Source organism: Stigmatopora argus, chromosome 21, assembly GCF_051989625.1.
Source record: "Stigmatopora argus isolate UIUO_Sarg chromosome 21, RoL_Sarg_1.0, whole genome shotgun sequence".
Lineage (NCBI taxonomy): Eukaryota > Metazoa > Chordata > Actinopteri > Syngnathiformes > Syngnathidae > Stigmatopora > Stigmatopora argus.
Genome location: NC_135407.1, coordinates 7167469 through 7192196, shown reverse-complemented (window position 1 = coordinate 7192196; position 24728 = coordinate 7167469). Strand labels below are relative to the sequence as shown.

Sequence of the window (24728 nt, the reverse complement as noted above, 5' to 3'; positions counted from 1 at the left end):
TCAGGCCATCATATTTTAATGTACTTTTTAATGTCAGCTCTTCTGAACACGACTTAAATGTCATTGTCGCAGTTGTTAACAGTCCATTGCTAAGCGTGTGGGCCCAGATGACGAGCCGAGGGCCAGTATTGGCCGTTTTTTCTGTTTATGTAAAATGTAGGCAACTATCCCCGAGATTTCAACTCAAGTGGAATGATAATACATTAGCAAATCTATACTGTCCACGTGCTGGCGGTACATTTGATCGATTTAGTCTATCAAGCTTTTCGATTTAAGTGTCTGCCTATGAATTACCCTGCACCCAATCTACATCCACTCTATCTCATTACATAGTGCACTTGCCCCACCATTTATTGGATTTTATGCTGCCGTAAACCATTCATATCAAATCAATAGATATTCTTCCATCTAGTAGCGTATTAACTCAAAGTAAGGGACTAAGAATCTGGTTTGATCGCTAATTTAGTCCAATTTTTATATCAAACAGTTCAACCTAATTGTGTTTTTTATTGCTCAATGGCCTAGTCTGTACATTAATCATAAAATATCTGCTCTTTTCTACTTCATTTTGCCACTTCAAACTAAATAGTTATGTTTTTTCCTCTAATTGTTGATGTGCAATCTTTAATCACCACATTTTTTTTTTTCTGAATGCAAAATACTATTAGTACTGGTAGTATAAATATTTGGCTTTATGTCAGTTTGCTTTTAGTGTCCAAATGACTTCTGATACATGATCATAATAATGATTTATATACTGAGTGCTTTCTTTTGGACCATGTTCAGATCCAAGCACGCAAGTAAATCATATCCAAAAATTCATAAAAAGGAAGAAAACATTTTCCTTCCCTGTCAGCGCTCACGCTAATCTTGTTTTTAAATTCAAATCCGTCAATGTGATTTGTGTGATCCTAAACGCCTCGGTTTTCTGTTCCGTGTCGGTATTAATATTCTCAACTGCTCCTTTGATGGGATATTGGCTGCTGTGTTGTGCCATTTTTTTTTCAAGATTTGCTGTATTCTGAAATGAGCTTTTTTTTCGGGGTGGAGGGACACCACAATGATAGCTTGAATAGTACTGCAGGGTAGCCAGCTTAATGGGGCGTGTTTTGGTGGTAGCAAGGAGACAATATATTTAATGGGATTTGTGCAATTGACTTTTAAAAATAGCCCTGTCATTTTTTTTTTAAATCCTTCAATCAGAAACATAATGTTGGCATATCTGGCTATCAATCAAAAAAAAAAATCAAAAGCCTTTATTGTGAAGTGGCACCACCAATTTCGTTATACGCAGCTGTGTATCATCATACACAGCTGCGTATAATGAAATTGGTGGTGCTACTCCACAAAGTGTGTTTTCCCAGTAAAAAAAACATAATTAAGGAATATAAAACTATGAAGAGTCACATCTTGGCAAGGTAAATTCTAAAATATTGCACATTCTAAGCTATGTTAAGATTATGACATTGTGTTTGTGACAATAAAATACCAGTTCTGGAATTGACACTATGAAAATGTAATGCAGCAGTAAATTAATTGAAATAAATAGGTAAAAAAACATTTTTAAATTGTGTTCCAGGATTGTTTACCTTGAGTTCTTACTAATTACAAAAGCAATTTTTACACAGGAAACTGTTTGTGTTTTCATCTAAAGCCCAATTACAATTGCAATCAGACTTTTTAATTCAGTCCTAGTGAGATTCAAATATTTTCCATATTCCAAACATTTGCTTTAACTTAAGAAAAACAATTGCAATGTAGAGCACCAAACACTCCAAACCACCATAATTTAGAGTTAAGTGTTGCCCCCCAGAGCTGAGCAAAGTGTACCTATGATACTTCATCCTCATGCTTATGTTTTGAATAATAATAATTTGGGTGAGTCGTAATTGTTGGCGGATATGTCTGTTAAACATATACATGTATTTATCTGCATACAACATCATGGAAAACTAGCATCAATAGAAAGGCATTGAAGCATAAAAGAACTTTTTTTTTACACCTTCTACAGGCAAGACTCCCTATTTAAGGTGATACCGAATCAATTTAGCTAATGGTCTTGTCCTTGTTAAAGCCAACTAGGCAGTAAGTGGTCGAGCAAATGTTTTTTTTTCTTTTCTTTCTTTCCGTTTCTTTTCTCTTTTATTAGCAGTGTAACACTGCCATTCCCTAAAGCATGTGCGATGAAGTTTTATTCCCGCTTCTGTTGTCTTTCGTTATTGCTGATTTGCCATAGATTCACTGACATTTAAAACAGACTGGAATAATGTTATATTACATAGTATCTCGGGGTCAGTGCGTAGTCAAATGCTGCGGCGTCAAATCTCTGGGAATCATTCGAGTGAAAATGAACACGAGGATGCAAAGATTTAACTTTCTGCCGCATGCTTATGGTGGGAAAAAAGCATATTAATAATGCAGCATTCTGCGCTTTGACCCTCTTTTAAAATGCTGGAAATGATGATTATCTTAAGGGTTAATATGATGCATGTGTCTTATTATCGCCGAGTTGCCTCACATGTAAGCAATGACAAATTACAAGCTGGGGTCTTAATAATGTATATGCAATTACATGGGCATGTTTAATATTTGATCCCGTTTTGGAAGTTGTGTAGCGTTCCTGCGTTATAGTAAACATGCAACGGGATGCTAGTTTAAGAGTTTGGAAAGAATTAAATTGGTGATTTCATTTTATTTTTACTAGAGTGTCAAAATCGAATGATCAGTAGGGTCTCCAATGACATATAATTAATAATTAATTATAGTTGCCAATCATTAGTAGTTTTTTGTTCAATAAGTTAAAATATTTTTGAATACATTTGATAGAAAAGTAGAGAGTTAAAAGATTAGTTTGAATGGCTGCCTCCGGCCTTTATGTCACCAAAGAGTGTCCTTGCACAACCACCTATCTCATAAACTTTATTTTTTTAATTTTTGAAGTAGTTACCAGCACTCTGTTTCATCCTTATACTTGGTTATTCCATTGGCGGATACGGCGCTATCGCAAACACGCTTCAAAAGAGTAAAAAGGATAACGAGGCCTCAATATTGGATTGAACACTATCTATTTACTAGCATCTCCTATCTGCATACTTTTTAATAGAAACATCTCTCTGTGCCTCTGACTCCTGTTCCTTTGAGCCATCCTTCACAGAGTAGGCTTAATTATTTACTGCTATGATTTATTTAGCTTTGCTCAGCAAGACTGACTATCTCCATCCTCAGTTTTCCTCTCCCACGTTTGCCCAAATGTAGTTTGTTTCTATCAAATAGGGGACATTCATCTCTTTGTTGATGTGAGCATTTTCAACAAGCGATGCTTTATTGCCGCCATCTAATCCCGGTCGCTTTGCAAAGTCTGCTGAATTATTGCCAGCGTTCATTTGCGCGCGCTCTAACTTTGGACATTGTGCGGCGGCGGTGCCGTTTGGTGGAATTGGATGGAGTCGACGGCGCTCAAAGTTAAACTCGACGGGCGATAAAGCAACAGTGCGGATATCTTGAGGTCACATTCATTATTGAGTAGGCTTTTGTGCAGCTTTACAGCTCATTTCTTTCACTTGCATTCATTTCAACAGGGCCATAATTGGCTAAAAATAATAAAGTAGAAGGACAGCTCAATGAGAAGAGAACGATTTCTTCCCGTGATTGGTCAATGGGATGTTTGCTCTTATTAGAGTCTTTGTTCGCATGGTTTGGTAAGTAATGGATGGGATGAAATCACAACTCAACCTGCATTACCGCATGGCCGTGTCCATCCCTGGCTCCCGTTTGTTTGCCAGTTGTAGGAATTTCATTTTCATTGAATTAATCTCTAACACTGTTAATGCCTGAGATGCCGCCACCTCTGTTTTCGCCCTCATTTCTCATTCCCATGTTGTGTGTTTGTGCGTTCGTGCGTGTGTGGGAATTTGCAGTGCATGGACTGTGGCACGCGTGGTCCTCTTGGAGTCTATGCTCTGTGACTTGTGGGCGGGGCTCCAGGACTCGAACCAGGAAGTGTGTGAACGAAGGCGGGGCCGTGCCTTGCGGGTGGCCCGAGACGCAGACCAAACTCTGCAACATAGCAGTGTGTCCTGGTTAGTACCATGTCCATTTGCATACTATCACCGCCAGTCAAAGTCTCTCTCTTATAAAAACACTTTTTGAGTGCTTACTAAGCTACCAAACAATGCTACAATCAAATTCATCCATTACAGCTGCTTGTCTTGGTCATTTTAAAACAAATTCATGTATAATATATTTCAAATCAACTATAACTTGAACAATATAAGACGTGGAGACTCCTTAATTTTTTTTTCTATAACTAAAAAGACCTCTACTCCATTTACATACCATCACCGCCAGTTAAAGTCTCTCTGTCCTCAAGTTTTAATACGTTTACCTCTTATATAAACACTTTTTGAGTGTTTACTAAGCTACCAAACAATGCTACAATCAAATTCATCCATTACAGCTGCTTGTCTTGGTCATTTTATAACAAATTCATGTATAATAGATTTCAAATCAACTATAACTTGAACAATAGAAGACGTGGAGAGTCCTTTATTTTTTTTTTATAACTAAAAAGACCTCTACTCCATTTACATACTATCACCGCCAGTCTGTCTCTCTCTCCTCAAGTTTTAATACGTTTACCTCTTATATAAACACTTTTTGAGTGTTTACTAAGCTATCAATCAATGCACAATCAAATTCATCCATTATAGCTGCTTGTCTTGGTCATTTTATAACAAATTCATGTATAATAGATTTCAAATCAACTATACCATGGAAACTTCTTATTTTTTTTCTATATCTAAAAATACTTCTACTCCAAAAATACAACACAATAAAACAGAGAGTAAAAATAAATCCCCGTTAAGTCTGTAAATACAATGTATTGACTGATTGCGGCCCCCCTTGGTGAAAATTATCCTGGCCGATCATTCCTGCTTGCACGTTTGCTGCATCAGAGTTTTAATTTCCATTGTCATTCATCTTCGTTCCAAAAACAAGTACACAAACTCCCGCCGTCTTACGGGAAGAAGCTTGCGGAGAGTCTAGTTTTCAATTCTTTAGGTTGTGTTCATGCTTGGCTCGGTTTCGATTGCGGAGGAGGAGGAGGAAGAGGAGGACGGCGTCTGCCGTAAAGCTCTTCTGCTATTGTCTCCAAGATTGCCTATTAGGCTTGCACCTTGTCAAGAGCCTCAATAAGTTGCCGGCACAAGCCCATTTAATTCTTGTCTGCAGGGTGCCTTGGGACCGCCGATCTGATTGAGACTGGCCATTTGAAACATCTTTATTAAGCCGCCTTCACTTCAAAATGGCTCCACTCTTTTAGATGATGAGTCGAGAGATGCCGAACCGTCGCTGTGATGGAACTACTTTGTACTTGATAAAACGTTATTCTCTCCAGCGATGCGGTATTTAAATAACAAAAAAAGTTGCTTTTACACTTTAAATGTTTCATGTTTGCCCTTTAAAGTACATTTATATTAAAAGGGCTGACATTCGAAGGAAATAACATGTTTAACACTTTTTTGAAAATGTCCATATTGTAATAATCGTCTTAATGGCTCTAGACACTTTTCATGTAAAAGTACATTTTTTAAAGCTGCAATTTTCATAAGTGCTGTCGGCCATTGCTACTTAATTTAAGTGGACTTACGCAGACACGTCAGGTAAAGCTTTTAATTGACAAATAGATGGAGATACTTGGACATTTGAAGTCGGAATTATGCGCTCTGAAATGCTACAGTACACGTGTCGTCGGATATATGTTTGGATTTTTGGTGGGTTTAATGGATGTATGGCTAAGAAGTTTATACTTCATTACGTGAAGATCGTTTTTGCAAAGTAGGGAGACGGAGCACTTTTTGAAATGATGAGCATCAGCTTGTTGGTTCTCATTCAAATATGCTTTAACTGATCACCTTAAATCAATACATTCTCCAAGAGTTTGACATTAATAAATAGCTTTTCTGCTTGATACCAATGTACAGTTCCACTTAGCCGAATTGGCCTTTCCCACTTTAACCTATGTTAGCTGCATTAATGGATTGTTTTTAAAGGTATTTGTGCCAGATAACTCAATGCAGATGTGTACTATTTAACTGATAACTGATTACTTTACAGCTCAGGTTTAAAAAAAAAGAATGATGGGGGAAATAATACAATTATAATGATTCTTCACTTTGCAACATTTGAAGCTTTCAAGTCTCTGACAGACCATTTGCCTTGATCACGATCATTTTCAGGGTTCGCCTTCTTGATGACACCAGCAATGCTTTATTTTATTTTATTTCACAAAACAGTTAGAAGCCCTGATGCCTGTCACAGGGCTTTGATTAAGCGCTTTGGTTTTGGAGGATCACTTGACAGCAGAAATGTATATCTATTTTTAACGTATACCCATTTCTGCACAAGCTCCTGTCGAGGAATAAAATGAAGGTCATCCACACCCGACACTCTTTGTGAACTCTTTAAGTCGCCACATAAAAGGAGTTTTTGGCAGCTTTTCAAAAACAGGTTCAGATTTTTTGACATGTTTTCAATGCTATTTGGGGAATAGAAATAGCGCTTGCACTCCATATGCTCTTTTAATATCTTTCTTGGCTGGCGTCATCTCATGTTTGCTCTCTTGTTTTCTTATTTTTCATCTCTTTCCACTCCAAACGGATCCCGAACTCGCAACCGACGTGACGCCGATGGAAATTCCACGTGGCCAGTGGAGGGCAAGTGGTTAGAGTGGGGTCCGTGGTCAAGATGCAGCGTTTCCTGTAACACGGGCGCCCAGCAGAGGCAGAGGCGTTGCAGCGCATCCGTGCACGGGTGGGCCGAGTGTAAGGGGCCCCATCAAGAGAGCAGAGAATGCTCCAACCCTTCATGCACTGGTAAGCATTTTTTTTAAATCAAAAAACAAACATAGGCCAAAAAAAGGCCCTATTATAATATTCACATTTTTATCGGATAGGAATGGAGAGGTATAATATTGCATTTTGTAATTTTTTTCACTACTGAAGCAAAATTAGAAGAGAAAATGTCCAGCAATAAAGTAGCAAAAATCACAACTAAGCTAGCTCCATTTTTCACAAAGCATATTTCTTTATAACTTTATTAATGTCAAGAAGTTGAAATAGATTTGATGTCTATAACTGTAAAAATGCAATAGTTTGGTCCTTGGTTTAAAAAACAAAGACACAAATGTGTTTTAGGGCTCCTTTTTTTACCTAGGTCTACAATGTCTTCTGTGTCTTATGTCAGTCTTGCTACTGCAACCAAGAAATTTCCCGAATACGGGATGAAATCAAGTTCTAACCTAACCTAACCTAAAATGGGCTAATTGTGTAAAAGCTTGAATTTAGATTGGAAATCTTGAGATTGCATTCCTAAAATGTTTTCCCTCCGTTCGCCTTCCTTTTTAATTTGAATCTAGGTGGCGGTAATTGGGGCAACTGGAACCACTGGAGCCTCTGCAGCAAGACTTGCGACTCCGGATGGCAGCGACGCGCCAGGACGTGCGAGGGCACGGCGGAACAAGGCTACCCATGCGACGGATCGGCCGAGGAGGTTCGCTCCTGTAATGAAAAGAAGTGCCCTGGTGAGTCGTTAGCTCCTTTGACTGCAGTCAAAATGTATTTTTTTCATCTACAAAGTTTCTGTTTGTGAAGCAAGGTGACTACGCTAGTGATATGCAGCATAGCAATTTCAGAGCAGCAATCATATCATCATATTTAGTGACATAGAAATCTTTCTCGTCGTGATGTGTGTTTTTACTCCAGCACAAAGCCCGCATTTTTCTTTCCGTTTTGTCAGCTCGGTCGGTCGGTCGGAGGCGACACTGGCAGCAATTTCCGATTTGTTAGCCTGGCGGGAAACGTGGGGAACTAACTTTACAAACACAAGCTGTGTGTGCTCGCTATGGTTTGACTCTGTTGTACTCCTTTGTTCAAAAATATGGATCCACAAATTATTTCAAAAGACCACTCCAGCTGGGTTTCTATCAGGCAGGGGTTGGGAACCTTTTTGACGGAGAGCCACAAACAATTCATATTTTCCAATGTTATTCCTTGTGAGCCATACTACAAATTTAAAAGTCAAAATACATACATGTAAACGAGTGCCTTTTCATTTTTTTTGTAATTTCACCACTTTTAAAGTGGAAAAAAATGAATATTTTTTTAAAAGATTCTTATACTGTTGCTAATCAATGAGAGCATGCATTCCAGAAGAGTCTACTACTACAAAAAAAATGAAGATTAAAGCAGTTCTAGATGTAATATCTCAGTTCGGTCACCAGCGATTTCCATATCTTAGCTCACAGGTTAGCAAAGATCCAGATGCACCCATCAAAAGAGCCACATGTGGCTCCCGAGCCATAGGTTCCCTACCCCTGCTATAGGGAGTGTCTTTTCACCTCCCGTCTTGTCCTCCTTTCTGCTTTGCTTCATCTAATGAGATTATGTACTAGGGCGATGATACTGACAGGGGGCGCCAAACTAGGTGCACGTGGATAGAATTGGGAGGGATTGCAATAAAAGATTGACGTGGAATTGGCATTTAATTGCGTTTGGGGAGAAATGGGCTTTGTGTGTGTGTCTCAAACTTATGAGGTCGTTGGTTTGAATCTGAATGATGTGTTTGTGCTCGATTGGGTTATTTATGTGGATCTTGGCGTCCTTTGAAAATGACTCTTGCATCTTAATTTAATATAATTTAAAGTATATTTTCTAATTGGCATTTTGTAAAGAGAGTAAATAGGAGATGGGGAAAAAATAGCTACCCCCTTGCTATTGCAATGGTGAAAATGATGCTTTATTTTCTTTTTACAAGCACTTGACTTTCATTTTTTTTTAATGTGTTTATCTCACTTTAATTTACAGCGCCGCATGAGATTTGTAAAGATGAGAATATCCTGACAATGTTGTGGAAGAGAGCCTCCGCTGGAGAAACGGTTTACAACAAATGTCCAACAAATGCTACAGGTTAGTCATTCATAATTGTTTACAGTTTGTTAGTAATATATATATTACCCTTGAATGGATATAGGAAATGTAAATATTTCAACCAAAGTTAGTCAATGAAGCTTGAATAAATATTATATTCATGTATTCTATCATGCAAAATGCATTTGCATTTTATTTAAATATTGTTTTTACTCAACATGTCAAGGGAAATAAATAAAATGGCAACCATTTTTGCTTTTTTTTAGGATCTGCTAGTCGCCGATGTATGCTGGATAATAATGGCGTTGCTTTCTGGGGTCCTCCGAGCTTCGCCAGATGCATCTCAGTTGAATATAGATATTTACACATATCTGTAAGTTCTGTAGTATTTTCTTATCATCATCATCACCGTCGTCGTCATCCGGCCGTGAAACTTTACTACAGTTTCCCTCTAATTTGCAACGTCGCAAACATGACATTAAGGGACATCTGCTCCAAAATATACCACCACGTGTCGGCCCTCAAAGTAAACTCGTAAAAGTGTCTTTTTTCCTCAGCTTTCCGGTATCTATAATTAACATTTTCCAGAGCTGTGCGCTCACACTTATCAATTAATGAACATAGCTAATGAATGTGTTCATCAGCCAGACGCCTTCGCAGCTCCGTGAACTTCCACCTTTTGCTTCTCTTCCATGATAGCGGAGAAGATTATAGGGAGGCACGTTTGGGGTTGTTGGGGGGTTACAGATTGTCAAGTGGAGGACTTGATTGCACTGTTACCTTCTGTTCCAACCTTTCATTAATACCACCAGTCAATAATTAATTTTCGCTGATTGATGTTATCTTCTCTTTCCCTCTCTCTGCATTCCGCTCGCTCTCGCACACAGTTTCACGCTTTGCTTAATCCTCGCCGCCGTGAGGAGAGAACCATTTTGTCGAAAGCATTTTGCCGTCTTTTTGCTCATTCGAGAGAAACGGCGGCGCGAATATCCGAATCCCGTCGTGGCCGCGGTGGTGAAATGTGTTCTAATGAGCGGTTGTTTGCGTTTGACTGGCTGTCTCTCTCACCCGAAGTTACGAGAGCATCTGGCGAAGGGTCAGAGGACCCTGGCTGGGGATGGCATGTCTCAGATCGTAAGAAGTCTCCTGGAGCTCTTGCAGAGGAGGAGCTACTATAGTGGCGACCTTCTCTTTTCCACGGAGATCTTGCGAAATGTGACGGACACCTTCAAACGAGCAACCTACATCCCAGCTCCTGACGACGTGCAGGTGGGCAGAACAAACAAATGATCCCTTATTTTTTATGTATCTTTAAATTCTAAAGCCTAATGTTTTACTTCGAGGTAGCTGTGTTTTTCTATGTGCTTGTAAAATGGTTATTTTGTGTGTGTTTCCGGGAAAAAAATGGACTTTCCGTATGTCAGGGAGCGACTTTAAAAAATAAAATAAAATAACTAATGTTTTTGCATACTGCAATTTGTACTCACAACTTTTTTCTTTTATTTTCAGAAATTCTTTCAGATAATTAGTCACATGTTGGACATGGAAAACCTGGACAAGTGGGAAGACATACATCAGGTAAAGTCTTCAGATTGGTGCGCATGCATTTTTTTTGTCATATTCATGGTTGCCTGGCGGTCTCTAACCTCGCGTTAACGTTTTATCATCCGTCGTAAAAACACACCTGTTCGTGCAGAAAAGGTTCCTGAGGTATGAGGTGTAATGCATTTGTTTTGGGGGTTTGACTCAGCTTTATCCAAATATATTTGAGATGTCTTCATAAGCCATCTGGACATCATGAATAAATTACCTTACACACTTGGCGTTTTCGCTTCTATGGATACTCCGGGTGTGACAAAATATTGAAATTGTGATATATAATGATACTTCGTATCCCAAAAGGTTATTAAAAGAAAAAAAAAGTACAGGTTTCAGGCTATAATTTTGACTCCCATTCAAAATGAATTGGACCATCAGCGCTGTCCGTGGTACTGAAATTCGAGACTTCAAAGCCTGTCTTTCCGGCTTTAGGGGATTTACAGCTCACTTCCTGTTGATTTTGAGTCACAGTTTTTTAAATTGGGGTCACTTCCTCTTCAGTAGCCTGAAATCAATAAGGAGGGGCTTGTTCATGCCCCCAAATCAACAGGAAGTGACCCAGAAATGCTTCAAAAGTGAGCAAGGAAATGACCTGAAATGCCCCAAAATGAACTCCTAGGCGCACGATCTGTTTAAAGTGGGATGACAGTAAATTATCTGATCATTATTCACTGCCACCCTCCCATTTCAGATGGATTGGACATCTATTAGTGATGAACTCATTTCAACTCACAGCAGAAGGTCAAAAAGAGCTTGCTTTTAAATTGAATATGCTTGCAATGATTTCCTGATTAAGGCATTGTTGTATGGCTTTCCTGTGAGAGAATCATTATCGCGAGTTACCCAGAGGCTTCCACCTTGAAACTCCCATGACATCTAACCCTGATTTTAACTCCTCTCCTTCATTTGCAGGTCGCCCCGGGTGCCGCATTGTTGATGAGGATTTTAGAAGATTTTATCCATCTAATTGGTGAATCCCAGAAGCCTTTCCAGAGTTTCCTCATAGTGACCAACAACCTGAGTAAGTAGAAATGAACTCATCCCTTGACACGAGAAAGCTATCTTGCTTATTCTTACGCCTCGAAAGATTTTGCTTTATCGTCACTGTAACCTTAACACATCTAGCCATGTTTGTGTGTGTAATTTTTTTGTCGCTGTGGTTAGTTTTAAGTATTACGGTCATTTATTTGCGCAGTGATAACCATCCAGCGAGAGCCCGTGTCAGCAGTTTCCAGTGATATAAACTTCCCGATGAAAGGCCGGAGGGGAATGAAGGACTGGGCAAGAACAGCAGAGGATAAGCTATACATCCCTAAGGAAGTTTTTACCGTGCCAAACGAAGGTAAAGACACACACACACACAAAAAAATCCAAAAACGAGTGCCACATTTTAACTCTGTAAACATTTCGGGGCGGGAAAAATTGCCTCTTTAATTGGGATATAATGAGATTATAACAGCCGCAACAAAAGGATTTAGCACGTCCCCGTAATATTGCTTTTTCACGTCCCCGTTAATCAAAATGTGTCTCTGCGAAACCTTTGAAGCATCACAAGTCTCAACAGCAAGGCTTAAGGAAATCTTGGGTCCACCATTTGGATAAGATTCAGCTGTTATCTGCACTCTCCCAACACATTTTGGGGAGCTGTTATCACACTGCCCAATGTTCCCTCCTGTCAAGGTTACGTTGGCCAAGAAATGTTTCCCCAGAGCGAGTAATCGCACTCGCAAATGCGTCTCACCAAAAAGAGACAACTTTTAAAATGGTGTCAAAGGGCTGAAGCAACTTTACGTAGCGTGGTGGCTTCAGGATATTCTTCTCAAGAGGTTTCATGAATTTGTATTTGTTTACAACGAACAAAACATTCTTTTATTTATATTAATGAAACGTGAATGTGTTTCAAGTCAAAGAAAAGCAAGGCCTGGACGTCTTTTTTTTTCTTATGTTTTTTAAATTCAAAGTTCATAGTTGTGTGTGGAGCGGAACACACTGTAAAAAGTCTTACGTAGTATCCTGTATTTAATGGATTTATTTTAACTAATATTTAGAGATGCAATAGAAAATGTTTGGATAAAAGGATGAAGTGAGTCAAGAAGAACAAGAGCAAACTACTTGTCAAGCTGCCAGAATACCATTTATTCTTTAAAGAGAAGCATTTTGTGCTTTTCATAGCGCATTCTTAAGGAGACATGGTGATTGCTTGATACAATACGTCCTCACTATGGCAACATCCAACTTTATACCCTCCAGGGCAAGCATCGTTTACAAAAAAAAACAAGAGCTGCTTTCTTTGTCATCTAAAAAATTGGTCCAGCCTTCATGTTTTTTCCCTAAACATCCACAGGCCTTTACATTATCCTTTATTTTTGTACTTTTTATAGTGTTTAATTTTATTTATGACCACAACAATAGGCAAATATACTAATACTTTGATTTTACTCATGATATGTAGTTAGTCACTGTGTTGTTAGGGATAACATATAGTTAGATTGCAGTTCTAAACCAGAATAAATTTAAATAGATAATCCTATGCGGTGTGATCTTGTGAAAACAGTGTCTTAAAAACCTATAGTTTAGTAAATGCGTTTTCAATTCATCTTTTTGATCTCCTTGAGATTTTTCACAGGAACCGTTGTTCTCGGTACCAAAGAAAAGAGCAATGCTACAACTCAATCTCACTCTCTATTGTTGTTTCCCAGAAGAGCAAAAAGAAAGCCAAGTGAACTTTTTCCTCTTCCAGTTTGCTTCTTTCGCTTACCTTCTCCCTCCCACCGGAGACAAAATGACATTTATAGAAGAACACAGGTTGTCCTTGGTAGGGCATATTTTTCCGTGATATAACACTGGAGGGATGGCGGTAAAGCAAGATGGCTTTGATGGATGAAAAAGCTTCCAATTGAAAATAACAGCGGTGCACTTTGAGAGGGCCAGTTTGGCGGAGGAATTTAGCAATAGCGAGGGCAACCTTGGCTTTCGGCGAGTTCCGTCGAGGTGCTTGTTCAAATTGCAATACGCCGTTTTTGACTTTGTGTTTTTGTTCATTGATTTCTTTGTCTTCTTATCGCTAACGCACATCCTGTTCAGGGGTTATGGATAAAGCGGGAATCTGTCCCAGATGACTTTGGACACCCTGGACTATTCTCTAGTCAATAGCTGTGTACACAAACAGTCATTTATACGCAATCACCGCATTTAAAAGAATGGAAGCTGTTTGACTGTGAGGCTAATAATTAAAATAATCATAATCATTTGCTCCACTGTGCAAATGGACAATATTTTTTTTAATTCAGCCTGAGTCGATTTCATGGATGCGTAGGTATGTTATGCACACCTGCTGAAGATATTTTGAATAATCTGGATTTGGCATGCAGCTTTGTCTAAACAAATGGAGCAATATTTCTATTTTAAAAAAGTAGATTGGCATTGTGGAGTTCAGTGGCGGTCCCTGCATTTTCTCGTAGCGCCTTCAACGGGTAAAATCCACTTCCTAGCAGCATTTAATGATTAAATACAAATACTGGAGCTTTTCAGACATTACAACCGGGCCAGGGGGTGATTTTCCCGGGAAAAGACAGCAATGAACGTCAATGGTGTACCGGCAAACATTGCCCGAAAATGGGGTAAAATCCAGCCGAAAAAAGCATTTATTGATTAAATACAAATATTGGAGCTTTTTAGACATCAGAACCGGGCCCGAGTATCATTTCCCCGGGAAAAAGACAGCGATGAACGTCGATACGTCCATATACGCGAAACGGCAAAATTTGCACTAAAATGGGGTAAAATCCACTTCCTAGCAGCATTTAGTGATTAAATACAAACACTGGAGCCTAAATACAAACACTGGAGCTTTTCAGATATCAGAACTTGGCCCACAATTGAAATATTATTTAGGAATACTATAGCCATATATTACTCACCAATAATCCTTTTTAACTGTACACAATATCCATCCTCCTTTCTTTCTTCCTTCTTTTCTATCGCCATCGAAGCTAATGCTGAAAGTCGAGCCTGTCCTGTCGTATTTCTGGTATAATCCGTTTAGAAAACGGCTTTAAATCAACACAACAATGTATTTGCTTGTGCAGCCCGCTCCAAATACAGTTTGGTAGCTCTGGCTAATGACTAGCCTCATAGTTGGTGAAAGAGATGACGTATCCCTACGCCTGCGACAAGGCAATGACGTATCCATACACCTGCGACAATGCATTGTGGTGTTGCCAACTCAAAATCTGATTGGTTAAAGCAACAGTCTTATCGACGCTTATTTAAAGTGGCAGAGCCCGCAGAACTGGTTGTGAAGGCCTTGAGGCAGATTTCTGACCCTGGCAACAAATAATGGCTGAAATGTGATTGGTTAAATGCTTCAATATGAAAATACACATCTGGAAGCAGTGCAACCAGGAGGAAAAGCAATGAAAGGAAGCTAACAGACAATTTGGAATTATTTAATAAGTATTGATGGACAAAATATAATATATGATTCAGATATTTCTTAGGCCAGCAGAGAAGGCCTTGAAGGCCCTGACGGCCTGCCACTGGTGGAGTTCCATATATTTGGCTTAAAGGTGGCGAAATATTGTGTGTTTCAGAGGCGGAAAAAGATTCAGAGTCAACCATGTATTATGTCATCGGAGCCATCTTGTATCGGACGTTGGCCAATATTTTACCAGCACCAACGTGAGTAACAAAAATATCTAACAATGTGCCATTCTGCACAGTATATTTTTTATTTATTCCCGTACAGATTTGATTGTCGGTTTGTTTTCTCCCTTTGAAAATGTAATATCTATTCCCTCTTTGCTTTTGCTTCCCTAATTTCAAGCACACAATCCTCATTTGCCGTGCCTAGTATATTCTCTCTCTTGCTGATATATAGACAAGAAATATGTTAGATCTACAACAATCAATTTTCCCTGACGCTTGTGTTTTTATAAGTGTATAAAAAATGCAGTCAATTTTTGAACGGATGATTATGCAGAACTTTCATCTGGAGAAAACATCTTTCAGCTACTTGTCACAAAGAAATATTGGGCTTGGGCCTGTTTATGGATTTTTATTTTCTTCAATCTAGCAGCAGGGAGAAACTATGTATTTGTTTTAAAATGTCAACAACATGCTTCTCCATTCTTTCATATATTTTTACTTGTAATTGATGAATCTGATCCTTTTTTAGGCAACCAGTTGTGATCAACTCCAAGATTCTTACAGTGACAATTCGACCCGAATTGGAACCGCGGGACCCTGTAGTTGTTGTCGAGCTCGCTTCCCTTTTCAATGTAAGTCAATTCCAACTCCATTCTTCCTAAAAATCGACGCTGCATGCTATAAAGCGCCGTCGTTCTCACTGTATAGAAAAAATAAAACATCCCTTTTTGACTTTCCCATATTGCCGAGTCTCCCAGTACCTATTCACTTTATATTGCATTGAAATATGTTATTATAAATGACTCACTACTGCGCTTTTTTTAGTGAGCATGGCTACAGGCTGGCAAACTCAATAAACTATCCGCTTCATTACAGCAGATTTAGCTGAAAAGGTGGAGACATAATCCCGGGAAATGTATATTAATAGCGGATTTATTTTAACCTTCATTTTCCGCAAGGGTGCCGGAGCCTATCTCAATTTACATGCACGGTGAATTTGTAGGCAGCCAATCACAAGCCACAATGAGACACACCGATAATTTAGATTAGGTTAGATTAGATAACTTTATTCATCTGGTATTCGGGAAATTTCATTGTCACAGTAGTAAGAGGGTGCACATGGACTCATAAAGAACAATTTGGGGTGTTCATTGTGTTCTTGTGGTATGTAGGAGGAAACCAGAATACCTGGATCAAACCCACGCATAGGGAAAACATGCAAATGCCATGAAGGAAGGTCGGCGCCCAGGTTTAAACCTTGGATATCAGAACAATACATTCGATGTTGAATTGTGCTGCCACCGATGGTTGAATCAACAATCATTTTTAAATCTGCGCACACTTTTAGAATTTTTGCAACATTTTTTTATCCATTTGTGATGCACTTTTCATCGAGCAGATGCTCTTCCACTGAAGTCCTTTCACTTTAAAGAAAAATGAGTGTTGCCATGCTCCTCAGCTGGAACACACTTGGCGTTAACCTTGGCCAAAAGTAGAAACGGGCATCTGCCGAAGCCGGACCTCGAGAGCCGCAGCCCCAGGCTTCATTCTCAAAGGAGAGTTCATGTCCTTTCCAAAAGGTGATCTTTTACTGGTCAGATCATCCCCCGGTTGCTTCTACCTAAATGTGAGTGCCTTTTTAAATGGTAACTAAGAAAGAGGAAGCCAAAAAGCACGGTGTCCTGAGAGTGAACCTCTCGACGATGCCAAATGTTCTAGCTCTCACCTTTTCCTCTTCGCATCCTTCATCCTGCCATTCCACACGACTCCCCCGGCTCCCCCAGCCAGGTTAAGTAATTGAACTTTAATCTGGTTTCCTTTCATCCAAATTCATTCTGCGAGTGGAAAGCTCTGCCGGCTTCCCCTAGCCGTCCTTTGCAGCTCCTCTGATGAGTTTCAGATACGGATCATCAATATTCAGGGACGACCGCTAACTACGTGTTATTGTTGTCGGTAGGAAAAGATGGCAAAGATAGCCGTTTGAATCAAACAAGAACTGGTGTGTTTTTGCTTTGTTTTTTTTTAGCGTCGGCTAGCCGGCAGATGCCACGCATCCGCATTGTGGGAGGACGCCGCCGTCAATCCGGCGGTGTCCTGATTGATAGCAGAATACAAACACGGCGCCCTCCTCCCTAAGACACGCCACACAACATCTGATGTCGACGGTGGCCGTTAGCATGCGGCCAAAAACGTTGTCATTCATCAATCTGGGTCGCCTAGCCGCTCTCATAAATATTGCAAACCTCCGTCTTGATGAGTCCAGCCCGCGTCGAGGCTCCGGGATTGGCTTCCTAATGGAAATCCATTGTGGAAAATGATGATGATATCACTTTGCAGACGACATCTTTACCCGTAAACAACACTTTCCATCTATGTGTATCCCTTTAATTGGCGGATTCTGGTTGTAACATGATGAGTCATCATCACCTCATGAATGTTTTAATACAATTTGCCAAAAGCTGGAGCCCAGAGGGAAACTGCTATAACGGCACCGAGTGGAATAACAGCAAAATCTTGTTTCTCATATTCACGTTTAGATAATGTAAACTTCAAATGTTTTTTAGGTCATAGCCAAACTGGATTTGGTCTCACGGTTGCAACATCACTGCAATGTAATGAGCCGTAGACCAAGTCGTGTAATAATCAATTCAGCCATCACCACTTGAACAACTTGGGATGAGTCACTTGAGGTTATTGAGCTTGTAATGGATTTTCTAATTGAGTCAACCCAGGTCTTGGTGGCATCCTGCAAAGCCTTTTTTTGTGTTATTATAAGGAGTTTGGTTCATTGGTGAAGGGTTTTATTCCTGCTCTTTTCCCTCATATTTTTTTTTTGAGAGGGGTACTTGTCACTTTGGTATAAAAAGGCCTTCTAATAACTGCATTAGCAGCTCCATAATTGCTACGACGAAGCTCTATTATTTAGTTGTTCTACACAATATGGCAGTGAGAAATTTGTCGCAAGCAGTATTCAATTATGAATGTTAAAAAAAATAGAATTGGAATGAGTAACGAAATAACCTGTTTGTTGGGTTTCATCGAAGCTGTGCAGTTTCACTTTCCTACACGTAGGCGGATTTCTCTTTTTCTTAATAGCACCTCATCTTTCCCATTCAGAATCTTTAGTGTGCAAGTGACAGGACAAATCATTGACATTCATAATTGAATTTCAAAAATGCATGAAAAGAGAAAGTTCAACCCAACCTGGTTGGTCAATGTTGGGATGTACACCGCATTAAAATGATAAAGAAACAATTCACAGTAGTAACACATCCATTTGTTTCACTATATTTGCCTAGATTAACCCATATTCTTCCCAACTTGTGTTTCAGGGTACCTCCGATGCTCAGTGTCTTGTGTGGGACTACGGCAACCCGTGAGTATTTTTCCTCATTTCTCATTCCAAGTCTTATTCCGTCCTGGTGTCCAGCCAGATTTGTTTTATTAATGAAGCGAGACTAGTCTCACGACGCACCTCTTATTGTCCATCCGTGTTAATTAAATGCCCCCGTAAAAGCGAACACTATCCTCTCCGTGACCAGTCAAAAAACGACTTAATTCCTTTCCTCCCACAAGTATTAAAACATCTCATTGTTATTTTTCCTCCACATAAATGTAATCTTTAGTCCTAAATGTTATCAGTCACTTTTACACAATGTAATGCTTTACTCCAAATCAAATGATCAAATGTTTCCGCATTGTTGTGAGCCTTCCTCTAAGTCCCTGTTAAAAGAAACCGCAGGGGCCGTTAATCAGTCCTCATAAGATGACATTTCGACTCCATTCAAAGACGGCTTCCCACTCCCCATTTAATTTCTTCCCAATATACGCTCGAACGAGACAGTTAATTCACATAAAAGTTGTGAGGGCGTTCTGTTACAACTGATAACGACTGTTTACGCCAGTCCAAATGGTGAATGTAGGTGTGCCTTCATTTTTGTTCCCCAAGGAAATACTTTTTATCATTTTAATTCCCACGTGCAGCTAGGCACCCGCTAACTAATTTCCGTGACAACCAAGTAGACGACATCACAATTCTTATAAGCCCCTCTTCTTTTGAAACCATTTTTATTTTTCTAGTTGTCAAACGCTTTCATTTGACTGAAGAAAATGAGGGCCAAGTAGAGGATGAAAAACAAGTAACTATCGTTATCAGAGGCGCCGTCAAAATACATTTGCCGACACAATGTGATCAGAGTCAAACAGAATATTAAGTGGAGAGGTGGTAATAATGTCCATCAAGCTGACAAACTTAAACAAGGTGCAGTGAAGTGAGCGTGGGGAAATGTTTGCCAGGAACTGACAGAATATGTTTGCAGAAAGGACAATCGGCTGAAGAGCAAAATAATGATGTTCAAGTCAAAACAAGAAAAGGTTTATCTTCTAAACTGTTAAATCCCACAAAGAAAAAGTTCAAACCGCTAGCAATTATTCCGATTTAGTCACTGGAATTTGGTATTCCACTGTTTACTGATGGTTTAATTGTATTCATACTTCAAATTGCTATTTGGGTGTTAGCTTATTTATTAATCTTGCCCCCTAAACGTGCCCATATGTCCGCTCCATCTGCTCCTTTCTTTTTCCTCGCCTTCACTCCTGTCTTTCCGTTTAGCTCTTCAACTTACATTCACCCTTTCCATCAAACCGTTAAGAAACATGCGCAAATGTAAGCTAAATTTATGATACATTTTTCCTTCATGCAACAGTAGTTTGTATTCCTGCTTTAGAAAGTCCTATAATAAAATTCCGTTTGCCATTGCCACTATCTTTTATAGTCGCTTATCTTTCAAATACCGTATTTTCACGACTATACGGCACATCGTATTTTTAGCCGCAGTGTCAGTAACGAGTGCTATTTCTGTATTTCACACATACAACGGACGCACTGTTTTTATAGACGCAGCCAGCCATGGCAAAACATACACCAGCTTAAACATACACTCTACACCCACACGCTAAAAACACGTTTTTAAAAAGGCAACGGAAGCAAAACTGAGTTCGGTTGTACTTTATTTAGCCATTTTACAATGTACTCACGTCATCATCACCCACAAATCCATCAAAGTCTTCATTTTCTGTGTCCGAATTGAACAATTGTCCAAATGAGTCATCGAAAACGCTGAGTTTTATACGTTCCATCCATTCGCAAATAGTAGCTAGCTAGTAGCTAGCGTAACTATTCCAACGCTGTCTTCCATGCTTCGTAAAGCTGTGTTGATGACGATCGCCAGGCCACAATCCATTGGGTGTATTGACAAAAGAACTATATATCCCAGAAGTCACTGCACAGTACTTTTTCTACGGGAAAATAGTAGAGTTGGGGCCTGATTGCCGTAGTTGTGAGAGCTGTAGAGGATGGTGTACCCTATCGACTGATTTATTTTATCTTATCGTGATAACAATTTTAGTATTGGTCCATATATAAAGCGCACTGGATTATAAGGCGCCCTGTCTATTTTGGAGAAAATTTAAGACTTTTATGTGCGCCTTATAGTCGTGAAAATACGGTACATTTTTAGGCCATTTCATTTTTCATTTTCCACTTTGCATCCACGCAACATGCTATTCTGCTAACGACAAAAGTAGAACGGCGATGCGTTCCGGGGAGCCAAGCAATCTCAAAAATGAGTTGACGTTAGTTACGGATAAATGAAATGCACACCGGCTGAATGGATGACATTCAACATGTGAGGGGTTAGAGGTAATTCAATCCTATTTCTAATCTGCGGCGTTTATTCAGTTTTATCTGGGATCAGCTGTTAAAGATCCGCAGAGCGAGCCGGGCCCTCGCCGTCTGTCACTGCCATGGCCAAATAATGACCTGTAAGGGCACAACTAGTGGCCATGTCCTGCTTGGCCACAGGCAGGCTTCGACACAAAAAGCGGAAAAAAATGCTGTTTACATTTATAGAATAAAAACAAAATATATTTCAACCCTTATCCGGATATCTTAGGTCACAGGTGTCAAAGTGGCGGCCCGGGGGCCAAATCTGTTCCGCCACATCATTTTTTTGCGGCCCGAGAAAGTAAATCACGAGTGGGGACTTTGTCTTAGGATCAAATTCAAATGAAGATTATTGATGTATATCATATTTCCTGATTTTCCCCTTTTTAAGTCAATAATTGCAATTTTTTAATCATTTTTTTTCTTTTTGTGTTTTTAGTACAAAAAGCATTTAGTAAAAACTAAAAATAAATATATATATAAAAATCAGCTTTCCACTTTAATACTGAACATATTTCCAAAAATATTTGGTCTTTTGAAATGAAAAACAAATGATATTTTCCCTTACGAAGAAAAAAAACATTTTTTTTAGATCTTAATAATGGTACTTGGCTTATGGATTAATTCAATTAATATATTTGCCATCCGCTTACATATTTTGCTGATGTTTATTCTATTCATTGATGATCTATGGTGCTCGCGCTTACAATGCATTAAAGGTAGGCTACATCTTGGACTCATTAATCAACTATTCATATGAAAAATGGCAGAGTTAAATCTGCACATTTCATTTCTCAGTTTAGAGCACCAAAAATGCTTAGTTTTTTTCACTTTTTAATTTTTTTTTATTTTCCCAATTTGCCCTGCGGTGGATGTGAAATGTACTTGATGATAATGATTACAAGTCACAGCATTAAAGCTAAATTTATTAACTGAGACCAGAATTTGTCTGTCATAACCCTCTCAAACTAAATATTATTGGCTCGTTTTAGTATGCAGTAAAGTTTGTGCAAAACTGCACATTAATTTTAGCCCTGACATTTACTCAATATCTGCAGTTAGGGGCTCCACCAAAGTCTTGGAGAGCATTGGATTGCGAAAGATCATCTGATGATGCAAAAGAAAATGATGGGATTTTCACTTTTTTCTTCCATCGTGCATTCGCTAATTACAAATGAATCTTTAGCAATCGGTGACCGTGTCGTACGAGGGCAGGGAAAATGATTAACTTCTGTTCCGCATGATGAAATTCATACAACAAAATGAGTCGTGCTGCAAGCACATCAGTTGTGTCTTCCAATTAAACAGTTCCAAATTTAACTATAATTGAGTCAATAGAGTAAATTGAGACAAGGTTATCGTGATTTCAGTTTTCATACTTTTCAGGACCACTTTTAGATGCCTTTTACCTAAAGTCTTCTAATGTTAAATGTCAAATTTACAGTGGTACCTCAAGATACGCTTAATGCGTTCCAGGACTGAGCTCGTATGTCAATTTTCTCGTAACTCAAACGGACATTTCCCATAGAAATGAACTAAAAACAAATTAATTCATTCCAACCCTCTGGAAAAAAACACCAAAAACAAGATATTAGATTTTTTATCTGTTCTAATTCGCCATCTATTCACAAAATAACAAATAACTAGTGGTTTAATACTACTAAAATGTGTTTAATATTATCAAAATTAGACGGACTTCGCGGAGGGTAGAGAGAGAGAGAGACTTTTTGCACGGCAATGCACTCATAACATAACATAAACAAATTTAAATGAACTTGGATTACGATGCATACAAATTTTGATACCTTTCTTCTCACCCTGACTTTCAAATGCAACCTATCGAGGGTTGTTTGCTTTTATATTCCCTTCAAAATATTCCCAAAATGATGCACATAGAGCATAGCAATAGCAACATAGCTATATCCCTAAATCAAAAAAATATCCCAAAGAGCTCTCTGTTCACAAACAGTTGGAATTGTAACGTTTACGAAATAGTTAAAGTGCATTTTAAAATGACAAATCATAATAAAAAAAAAAAATCAATACAATAGAGAAGTCTTTTTTTTTGGCTTGTTTTCCTTTACTCTGTGTATTAAGCAAACACATACGGCGAAAGAAAGCACAGCTGCAGACGTGTAGTAGCCAGCCGGTAGGGGTGGACGGGTTGATAGGGATTGCTCCACTTTCCCATCTGACTGAGCAGAAGGGCTCATAAGTGTGTCAAACGGGAAATCAGCGCATCAAGAGGGAGCTGGCCAGTAGGGCTTACATGGGATCTGCCTCCGCAGGGTGTCTCAGACGGCCACACGCTCATTCCCTCACTTATCAAAACGCTCCTCTGCGGCGCATGCCCACACACTCGCATCATTTCTGCGCCCGTGATCCTTGACGATTAGTTTGGATTACTTTCGGCGGCATTGCGATCGATTCAAAGTCGCACGTTTGACGGTCTATGACATCTTGGTGGACTGCGTGGATGTGTTTACTTGACTTTTTTCCCTTGGATAATTCCTTGTAAAGCAATGTAGGAGCAGTATTTTATTTTTATTTTGGAGTAATTACAACAATGTGACCGTTTTAGTATGTTCCTGTAGTATGTAGATGGTCCTCACTTTGGAATTGACATATTTGAGAGGGGTAAGTAACATCTAAAAAATCCAAAATTGTCTGACATTGCTATCTTTGTATAAATATATTAAATGTTGGGATAGGCCATGCACTTATCTTGTTTATACATAATCTTTAATCATATAGCGGGCTAAAAGGCCACGATTGTCTCCAAGTAGAATCTCTGACCTTGACTCAAAGTACGTCTCCGGCTTTTTGTTTGAAAGCAATTTTTCCAAAAGCCTCGCAAAGATGAAACCTTTGGACAAATCTTTACTTGCAAATAATCAGTCCTGACTATGTAATTATGAAATGTTTCCTTTCTCCCCCACAAGAGGATTGATAATCCATTTTCCACATGAATCACTTTCTTCCCCGCCATATTGCCTGTCCATGTTAATAGAAGAAGCCGTCGTTTTGCGATGTCAGGCCATTTATGGCTGGAGACAACCGGCGTCTCTGCTTTCTGGTTCACGCTCTGGCTCGCACGTCAGGAAGAAAGATAATCCCTGAAAAGAAGCTTTATTAATTAGCTCACGGCCTGCGGAGGTCAATGACAAAAGCACGCTTCTTACAAGAGGAAGTGGACAGGCTGCCACTCAGAGAAATTAGATCAAATCATCCATTTGTACCTTATACACATTCATAACTCGTATTTGCAATGGTTAAACTATAAGCATATCCAACATTGATGTCTATTTATACTTCCCTTACTTAAAAAATGTGCTAAGCGTGTGTTATTCAATGTAATATGTCGGATATATGAAGGGATTCAAATTTCCAAAATGTAAAATTATTTTAACCTGTTTTAAGCTTTACGGTAATCGTGAAAACGACGTCCGAATATCGTAATTTTGCTCTGTTAACTGCACTTACCCGAATAAATGTTTTACCCCGCGACACAGGCTAACGTTTAAAAAATACAAGCCGCGTTGCCCTGTACTCAAACGTCCTTCCGAGCTTCTGATAATCTCATGTTCTTCTGCTTCTAAGCTTCATCAGTGAGAGAGGAAGGGAAAAAAAACGCCATGCTGTCAATATGTGGGTCAATTATGTTTATGGACGTTCATACACGGAGATGAAACATGCTAGGCAGATGTTCGTATATGTGGAAATGTGTCGGTCAGAACTGCATAATGGATGCTATGAAAGCCTAAGTGCATAGTGTTTTGTAGGAACATTTTTTACAGTTTTAATTCCACCCTATACGTATGAGGGCAAAA

The 24728-nt window shown here is 39.1% G+C and overlaps 1 protein-coding gene across 28 annotated transcripts in view; it reads left to right on the top strand.

The window, feature by feature from the left end:
* Positions 1-24728, top strand: part of adgrb2 (adhesion G protein-coupled receptor B2) — a 234269-nt gene that overhangs the window by 172933 nt on the left and 36608 nt on the right. For 26 of the 28 annotated variants that reach the window (XR_013297928.1, XM_077591112.1, XM_077591115.1 and 23 more), the window contains 12 exons: positions 3918-4079; positions 6711-6875; positions 7418-7582; positions 8865-8966; positions 9194-9300; positions 10002-10196; positions 10437-10505; positions 11439-11547; positions 11722-11868; positions 15119-15206; positions 15703-15805; positions 18506-18549. Coding sequence is in view for 27 of the 28 variants with exons in the window: in XM_077591112.1 (XP_077447238.1) it covers positions 3918-4079; positions 6711-6875; positions 7418-7582; positions 8865-8966; positions 9194-9300; positions 10002-10196; positions 10437-10505; positions 11439-11547; positions 11722-11868; positions 15119-15206; positions 15703-15805; positions 18506-18549 (1456 nt within the window). In the remaining variant the exon portion in view is untranslated. The remainder of the gene's footprint in view (positions 1-3917; positions 4080-6710; positions 6876-7417; positions 7583-8864; positions 8967-9193; positions 9301-10001; positions 10197-10436; positions 10506-11438; positions 11548-11721; positions 11869-15118; positions 15207-15702; positions 15806-18505; positions 18550-24728) is intronic. The other 2 variants (XM_077591126.1, XM_077591138.1) reach the window with 1 other exon arrangement.